Genomic DNA, 8612 nt, shown 5'->3' with positions numbered 1-8612 from the left:
TTGATGATTGACAGTGAGGAAAAAACAAAATTCTAGGGAAAATACTCAGTGGTTTGCCATTGCAATGATCTTCATTTGCGACAGAGGCTAAAACTGTTAGATTACAGAGCTCCCAATGTCTAAGAAACCTCAACATTTTAAAAGCATTTCAAAAGACTAAATCCATATAGGCCAACATACTTGGGGGATACCTCATAAAATATTTGATTTGCATAGGCTGTACTAGCTATTTGAACTATATATGCATTCATAAACTGTTAATAACCTGTTCAATAAATGCATGCAGGAAAGTAGCCTACTCTCTTGTGAAGGACAGATACTGCCACTGAGTGGATATAAGATGTAACCACAGGCTCACTTTTTACCAAGTAAGCCTGGATTTGACAAATCAATTCCCTGGACCGAATCCTAACCTGGAACTGAAATGTGTAAGTCAAATGTTTGGATAAATCTCCAAGTGACATCAAGTCATGATTAATGCAAGTCAGAATTGTGTGGTGGACAGATCTAAAGTGAGGATTGGTCTCTGTGTTTATAAGAATGCCTAGATCAGTGTTTCCCAACTCCGGTCCTCCAGTACCCCCAACAGCACACATTTTTGTTGTAGACCCGGACAAAAACACCTGATTCAACTTGTCAAGGGCTTGATGATTAGTTGACAAGTAGAATCGGGTGTGCTTGTCTGGGGCCACAAGTAAAATCTGTACTGTTGGGGGTACTGGAGGACTGGAGTTGGGAAACGCTGATCTAGATAGTCATAACCATATAAGATCATACAATTCAAAACATAATGCTATGGTCATAAGACTATGGTCATAAGACACAATGACTGAGAAACTGAACGCTCAAACAACCTTATGTTTTACTGTAACTGATTTGTATTGCTTTAATGTTTTTTTTTTCTCCTCAGGAACAGGTAAGCCATGACAGTATAATGCAAATGAAAAAAAAAACACAAGACCCTTCTGTACATCCTTAGTATCACATTCACACATTCATTAAGTCCCGTCTGTACACTGATCTCCTCCACACTCCTCCACACAAAAATACATTCCTTTTCCATTGGTTAACACTGACTGACAACCGCGGTCATGTAGCTTGAAATGTTGAGGACTTACAAAAAAACAACATACCGGCGAATAAAGAATAAATAAGGAGAATAAATAAATCATGTTACTTTGAGAGGGCCACGGAGGGCCACAGAGGGCCATGGAGGGCCACAGAGGGCCACAGAGAGCCACAGAGGGCCACAGAGGGCCATGGAGGGCCACAGTTTGGACATTGAGGCGACTATAGCTAGACGTAGTAGCTCAAATAAAAGAGCTTTGAAGAATTGTAGACAACATTTTGCCTTCAACACTGATATTCACATGAAATTATATTGGGTAATTTTTTGCATTTTTGCATCTGTTTTATGGTTGTGGTATTCCATTGATAAGTGCTTTGTATTTCTAACTGGGGTAACAATAGTCTTAACTCCATTCAGTTGCAATGGAGAGGAAGAGAGAGAGAAATAGGCTAGTTCATATATAACGGTGGTGTTAGTGTTATGTGGGTCTGCATATTTACTGGCAACAGAAGGAACATTTATGAATTCATTCGGCTTAGCGACACAATTTCCTTGGAAAAAAGCAAAACATGTAGACACCATAGAAGTTGTGTTAGAATCTTTGGCAAATCATAATGTCATTATGATGGGGTACACATTGTTGTTTACATATTGCATTTAAGGTCGGCTTATAAATTCAATGTCCTCATGCTTCCCTTATAAAAACGTTTTTTTTTTTTTTTAAGAACATTATATATTTTCATAATATGGTAAATCCATATTCAAGTGCTGACCCTAAAACTGCCAACAACATTTGCCATGTAACTCATATTATAAGTCAAACCTTTTTCACTGTATTATGGCAACGTTTAAGACAAACTTTAACATTCTGTTCTGGTATACCACCCGGACGGTTTTGTCCATGCATTTTTCCTGTAAAAATCATATGCTTTCATCCTATACATGCTTTACCTCAATCTCTGAGAACGCAAAACAAGAAACATGACGAGCTAGAACAAACATACATGTACTGAGTAATGTACACCATATATATCCCAAAAGCCTTTCAAAATCTCCCGACTTTGAAATCATTAGCCAAAATAAGTATTTTTTTCTCAATCCATTAGGTAATCTTCTTTATGTAGACTGTACAATCTATGTATATATGAGTTATCATGGAGGAACAAAGCAACAAAAATAAATATATTTTTTTAGCTATGTAACTTTTCAAAGTAGTATATCTATATACATTTTATATCAATATCATTTTTCCGTAGCTTATGGAAGATGGGTGAGTGGTGTGTGTTTGAAAAGCAGGCATTTACACACAGTGTGACAACCTCTCCGTTTGTCTAAAGGTATGTAGATGCGATCTGGTGAGAGGATAAATTCCCTTTTGGTTAAAAAAAGAAAGACGACCTTGCTTGATACAGTGAAACCCTGCTTCAAGATGGAAGAAACAAGAAAATAAACAGTAAAAATATTGCATCTCACCATCGAGTAACTACTTCGACAAAAGGTTGTCTACATGTTCTCTTTTCTTTCTAGGACTCTTGGGTAGAGTACAAATAATGGTTTATAATATCATGCAGTCTCTAACAAGTCAAACAACCTCAGTTTTCTTGTCCTAGGGTTAAAGTCTTCATAGCACACAGCGTAGAATGGGCATTTTGGTGATGTTGAAGGTAGCTTAGAGGGAGGGGGTGCAATTGGACTAAAACATGCAGGACAGCGCCTACCGCCCAGGGCTCGGACCAGTCCCTGGCGTTTGTTTCCAGTGTGTTTAGTAGCAGTGTCTGTGAGCAGCCAGCAGGTGAGGATCAGTCTGAGTCAAGCAGGATTTGAGTTCAAACATGGATAATCAGCGCCATCGTGTGGACAGGAGGTGTGACAGCAGTAGATTCACCAGTTACCTTTCCACAGGCTAGAGTAATCCATTTCCCACATCTGAAATCAATCAGTGCGCTCCAGGATCGACTGGTCAAGTCTGGACCTAACATTAGCAATGTGTTTTATGAGAAGCTTGGTCTGCTCTGTGAAGTTGAGAACAGTTTATTTTTCTCGCTGTTGAGCCCTTTACAACATACAACAGGCCTGGAAAATGTCCACTCGAGGGTTCACAAATGACTTTAGTGGAACGTATAAGGACCAAGCTTAAAGATCGAGCTAGCATGCAAAATGTCTTCTTAAATATTATTTAGTAAGAAGCCATTGAGGCCAACTATTTTTCTGAAGACAGAAGAAAGTTGATGAAGAAAGCATTCTTTCTGTTTTTGTCTGGTTCGTTTCAACAGTCCCATCGTAAAATAAAAATAGAGAAGAAGACATACAACACCTTAAACTGACCAACTAATAATGACATACTTGTTCTGAGTGCTACCTTTGGTAAATCAATCCAAAAACCTGATGAATGTCAGTGTCCTTTTCTCCAACTGATACTCCTCTAGTCTTGTGTTAGTTTAGCACACAGCTCCTCCACTTGGACTAACTGTTGAAGAAACCATCTTCCTCCACCAGCTCGATCCACATTATCACTGTCACCACTCCAGCCACAACTTCCTCTGACGCCATCTTGGATTACTTCCAAGTCCTTCAAACATAACATCTCATAGAATAAAACAAAGAGAACACATCTCAACAAAAAGAACGGAAGAAAAGTTACGAAAATTATGAAGAAAAAAAATAGAAGAAAAAAATCAAAATGGCTGCCGGGGGTCGTTGGTTTCATCGCTTCATGATTTTGGAGACGAAGTTGACGATGGCTGAAGCAGGCTGGTTGGGGTCCAACTCGGCAAACAGGTGGCTGACGTTGTCCGTTGTGCTTCCTTGTTTACGTGCCACGAAACCAAACAGTCTGAAGTTTAAAGAGAAATAAAAAGCCTGTTTAGAGTATAAAGGAGATGGTTCATGATTTGATGTAGTTATAGGCCAATGTGGACCATGGGACTTTTTTGTCCCATCTCTTTAATGACCTAATCTATGTGTAATAGAGTGATTTGAGTTGTGAGACTTACTTTGCCGTTCCAACTCCTTCGTTGCTCCACCTGTGAAGATGAGATGTGACAAATTCATTTTGGAGGAACAATCAAAAAATCTACCCTACGTAGGCTACATTTGAACTATTTTCACTACTTTAGAACAGTAGAAAGATCTGGTCTCACACACTTACTTCCTGTCCTGGGGGTCGATGTCACAGTAGGTGACAGTGTTGATTGGGTAGTGCCTTCGGAAGAAGACCCTAGGGCAGGAAAAAACTCAGAGTTAGTGTTGGAAATCTCAGAGTTTGTCACCAAGCTAGCTCAATTCAAGTAAAACACTTTGACATACTAGTGTAGCAGTCAGAATCAATGAGTGAATAACAACACATTTCCATGGCTCTGACTGTGGGTGTAGGGTGCTCCTGTTTCCATGGTTACAACTCACTTCCTCTGGCTATCAGTGAGGGTGATGCCCTGCGACGACACTTTGAAGTGGACGGTTGTTGCTGCGGGCAACGGGTTGACGGCCAACGTTTCGCTGATCGCCTTGGCGACGGCCTGAGGACCAGTCAGAGACTCCATGTCCACAGAGTTGATGTAAAGAACGTTGCATGCTGGGAGAGAACAAAAAAACAAGAAGCAGTGAAGGAGTTCAACTATCAACAATTAGTGCAATCATTTGAACATGTTGTTGATAAGTGTTGAAAAACAGATCGAGGCAACAGCTGGCTGTATATTAGTGACTCCATATCTGCCTTTCTTCTTTTATCAGTTAGAATGCTCACTCCGTGCATTTGTTGGTACATAGCGCCATGCTATGCTATCTCTACCAACGAGAAAAGAACACACGTCTAATCCAGAAGACAATGTTTCAAACCTCACAACAGCTGCCATGCATAAGACCTAAAGAAGAGCGCTATATAAATACACTTCACTCGTTTGAAAAACTCCAACCATGACAAGCAAAGATGTGACTAAGGCAGGCATGGCATGGTAGTGAGAGGGAAGCTTCTGTGGTGACCAGGCAGAGCTGAAATATCAGTCTGGGGAGTGTGGGGACAAGAGGGTTAATAATGCCAAAAACACAGTCCAGTATTTACCATGGGCCTCCTCTGGGACTTGTTGCTGTGCTACTGCAACATAACACAGTATCCAAGCATGAGAGGAGAAACAAAACCACTGTACTACCTGAAAACTATGTATTTGTGAAACTGCATAGTAATTACACTAGTAACTACAGTAGTAAAAGTACAACAGAATTTGGCCAGTTATTATTCGATTGTTGTTGTGTATGTATCTGTTGTTGTAATAGAAGGCTTGGAATGGAGATGGATAAATGATCAAATCAAAGAGAATGGGCTGAATAATGCAGGGTGCAGTTTGTCCCTACCTGCTCCTTGTTTCACCAGCTCGGCCACTGTGTCAGTGGGAGTGTCCAGCTCCAGGGCCTCTTCATTGGGATCTTTGCTGGGGATCATCAGCTTGCAGGGCAGGGCCAGAGGAGTCATTGAGTGTTGGTACACCAGGGCAGACAGGCATCCTGCACACATACACACACATACCCATGATTAGCAAGTGTACGTACTTGCTGGAGGCCTAATGAACAAATTCTCTGTTGAATGTGCATGTTTGGAACTCGCCAAAGTAGGGTTCGTTGGGACAGCCCTTCAGACGCACGCCTTTGGAGCTCGTCTCAATCAGGAAGTGCCTCACTAGCTCGCTCGTGATGTCACCAACTGACAAAAGGCAAAACAGTAAACACATCCTTTAATCAAAGGTCTCTGATCGAAGGTCAGTTTTTGCGTTTTCACACCTAATGATTAAGGTTGGGATTCAGGTTAGGGTGATCTGATCCTAGACCTGCGACTAAGATTAAAGATCTACTGTACCTTTCTTGTTGGCGGTGGGAGGTGGGCAGGCCACCTTCATGGCCAGGCCGTAGGCCCCTCTGAAGGAGTGACTGTCCCTGATAACGAAGGCCCCAGGCTCCCTGTCTCTCAGCAGACTGATGGCCTGCTCTCTGGAGATGTCTGGCTTGTACCAGAACTTAGACGTGTCCTGGACAAACTTCACGTTCAGCCTGATGTCTGGACTCTGGTCTGTAGAAGTAGTGACAATGGTCAAAGCAGTGAAATAGTGATGATTCAGAGACTTTCATCCATCAAAACCAGCACTGATTGACTTAATATGTATAGTATCTGCTGTGCATGGTTGACTATGAACTCTCACTTGGCTAGATCTGAATGGATTGAATAGGTATAAAGAACATGGCCGTGACTAGGGCTAGATGCTACAGGTGTTCATTTAGGATTGGACCTCCTCTCTCACCGTAGATGGAGAATTTGGAGAGGTCCGGTAGGGTGTGAGAGGTGGACACACTGGGCGTGCTGCATCCACTGGGTAAGGTGGGTGTGGTGGTCTTCCCATCCAGAGTCCCATACGACAGCCCCCCATTGGACCTCTCTCCACTGGGCAGCCGCCTCTTCTCTGGAAGCATCGGCTGGGGCGACACTGGGAAGGAGGGCATGGGTGGTGTCCCCTGTCTGTCATCGGGCGTAATGTGGCCACTGGCCATCGGGTGGCGCCCCATCAAAGGGCTAGGAGGGACGGCGGAGGTTCTGGAGCCTCTTGCGGGGATCACAGGGCTGCCGGGGACTTGCACCCTGTTCCCATTGGGCGGTGTGGGGTGACGAGCCAGACCCGGGCTGGCCTGGTTGGCCAGGTGGCGCTGGAGGGCAGGGCTTGGCGGGGTGTTGGTGGCCACCGTGCGGTGGAGGGTGTTGGGGCTTCCCGGGACGGTGTGGAGGGGACCCACGACGCTGACCTGGGAGCCCTCAGGGGAGTGGGGGCCGTGGGACGGGACGGGAGTGTGCCGGACACTCTCGGAGGGGTGGGAGTGGAAGCCGGAGTCAGCCTGGGGACGAATGGAGGAAGCCATCCTCATGCTGCAGAGAGAGAGAAACACTGAGTTGAGCTGAGGACTATCTTTATTCCTTTTATTTGAAGAGTTTTCCCTGGGTTATCCAAACTCTGTGCCCCAGGCAGACAGTGGGGTGGGGGTACAGTACAGTACAGTACTCACCCGTCTGGGCTGTGGATGGGACTACTGGAAGATATAGGATCATTAAAGGGGTGTCCACCATAACCACGGCCGTCTGTAGAGAAAAAACACACACACAGATGTTATTATTACCCTGTTATTGGCTAAACAGGGAGTCAAAGGGATGCAGTTATGAGGGAGACCGACAGAAAAGACAGAACAGGAGAGACAGAAATAAAACCTGGCGAGGTCATTCCCAAAATGGTATAAAAAGAAAAGAAACATGAATAGACAACAGAAACATCCTGAGGGAGACTCAAAGTGTTAATTAATACAGATGCAAAGTGGTGGAGGCGTTATACAGGCCCACTCAACAGGCTAACAACCAAATATAGATTTCATACATAACCTAACCTTACCTCACACCTTAACGAATTCCTTATTTTAACCATAACTTTTTCATCACGTTTCAGCAACTTCCGGGCAAGCCCCAAAAAACATTGGCACGCATCGGGAACCCAATGAAATTCGAGAAGAGGCAGGACTTAACCACTGATAGCCAATCAAAACAGAATGTTTGCGGTTGTAGCCTGTATAGTGGGACTGTGTTATTCCTCTAGAGGTGAACAACAGAAGGTAGAGCAAAACTGAGAAGCCACAACAAGATCCTCCGGTCAAAACGAGGGGTTTTCAAACATGGCCGAACACAAAGGATTATGGGTACTCTGTGTGACGGGGGTAAGAGGTTGGTGCCACGTGTTGCCATAGAAACGCCCTTACCTTGCTCCTCATCGCTTACAGATTCAGAGTCTGACAGAACAGAAGGAATAAGTAGAAGAAGAAAAGAGTTGGTGATTGAGGGAGAGGTTAGAAAAAGAGAGGAGTAAACCATTGAAAGAGAAGCAAGAGACCAAGAGAAGGTTTGCAGGTGTTTAGAAGCAATTGGATGGACTAAGAAAACCTAGATGGGAAAAGTTTGTGTGTGTGTGTGTTTGTGTACTGACCTGATCCACCATGGAGCATGTCTGCTGGATGGTGGGGCTTCAGTCCTAGAGCAGAGAGAGGGGTTTTGGCCAAGCCTGGAGGAGAACGGGCTAGAGAGAGAAAGAGAGCCAGAGAGGAGGAGACAGTGAGAGAGAGAGAGAGAGAGAGAGAGAGAGAGAGAGAGAGAGAGAGAGAGAGAGAGAGAGAGCGAGAGAGAAACAGAGAGAGAGAAACAGAAAGAGAGAAAGAGAGAGAGAGAAAGAGAGAAAGAGAGAGAGAGCGAGAGAGCGAGAGAGCGAGAAACCGAGAAACAGAGAGAAAGAGAGAGAGAGAGAGAGAGAGAGAGAGAGAGAAACAGAGAGAGAGAGAAACAGAGAGAGAGAGAAACAGAGAGAGAGAGAGAGAGAAAGAGAGAAAGAGAGAGAGAGCGAGCAAGAGAGCGAGAGAGAGCGACAGAGAGAGAGAGAAACAGTGAGAGAGAGAGGGAGAGTGAGAGAGAGAGGGAGAGAGAGAGAGAGAGAGAGCGAGAGAGAGAGAGCGAGCGAGAGAGAGAAACAGAGAG

At 44.1% G+C, this 8612-nt stretch overlaps 1 protein-coding gene across 11 annotated transcripts in view; it reads right to left on the bottom strand.

Annotated features, from left to right (window-relative positions):
- Positions 1 to 855: 855 nt before the first annotated feature.
- Positions 856 to 8612, bottom strand: part of tns1a (tensin 1a) — an 85840-nt gene continuing 78083 nt past the window's right edge. For 6 of the 11 annotated variants that reach the window (XM_041885132.2, XM_041885133.2, XM_045222421.1 and 3 more), the window contains 12 exons: positions 8071 to 8160; positions 7847 to 7876; positions 7109 to 7181; positions 6355 to 6971; positions 5916 to 6125; positions 5667 to 5762; positions 5417 to 5566; positions 5127 to 5159; positions 4472 to 4640; positions 4218 to 4286; positions 4063 to 4092; positions 856 to 3902 (listed from right to left, as the gene is read on the bottom strand). In XM_041885132.2, coding sequence (XP_041741066.1) covers positions 3773 to 3902; positions 4063 to 4092; positions 4218 to 4286; positions 4472 to 4640; positions 5127 to 5159; positions 5417 to 5566; positions 5667 to 5762; positions 5916 to 6125; positions 6355 to 6971; positions 7109 to 7181; positions 7847 to 7876; positions 8071 to 8160 — 1697 coding nt within the window. In that variant the 3' untranslated portion in view covers positions 856 to 3772. The remainder of the gene's footprint in view (positions 3903 to 4062; positions 4093 to 4217; positions 4287 to 4471; positions 4641 to 5126; positions 5160 to 5416; positions 5567 to 5666; positions 5763 to 5915; positions 6126 to 6354; positions 6972 to 7108; positions 7182 to 7846; positions 7877 to 8070; positions 8161 to 8612) is intronic. The other 5 variants (XM_041885134.2, XM_041885135.2, XM_041885128.2 and 2 more) reach the window with 3 other exon arrangements.

The sequence above is a fragment of the Coregonus clupeaformis genome, chromosome 9, assembly GCF_020615455.1.
Source record: "Coregonus clupeaformis isolate EN_2021a chromosome 9, ASM2061545v1, whole genome shotgun sequence".
Taxonomy (NCBI): domain Eukaryota; kingdom Metazoa; phylum Chordata; class Actinopteri; order Salmoniformes; family Salmonidae; genus Coregonus; species Coregonus clupeaformis.
The sequence above is the reverse complement of the archived record's forward strand: the minus strand, read 5'-3'. Positions and strand labels throughout refer to the sequence as shown.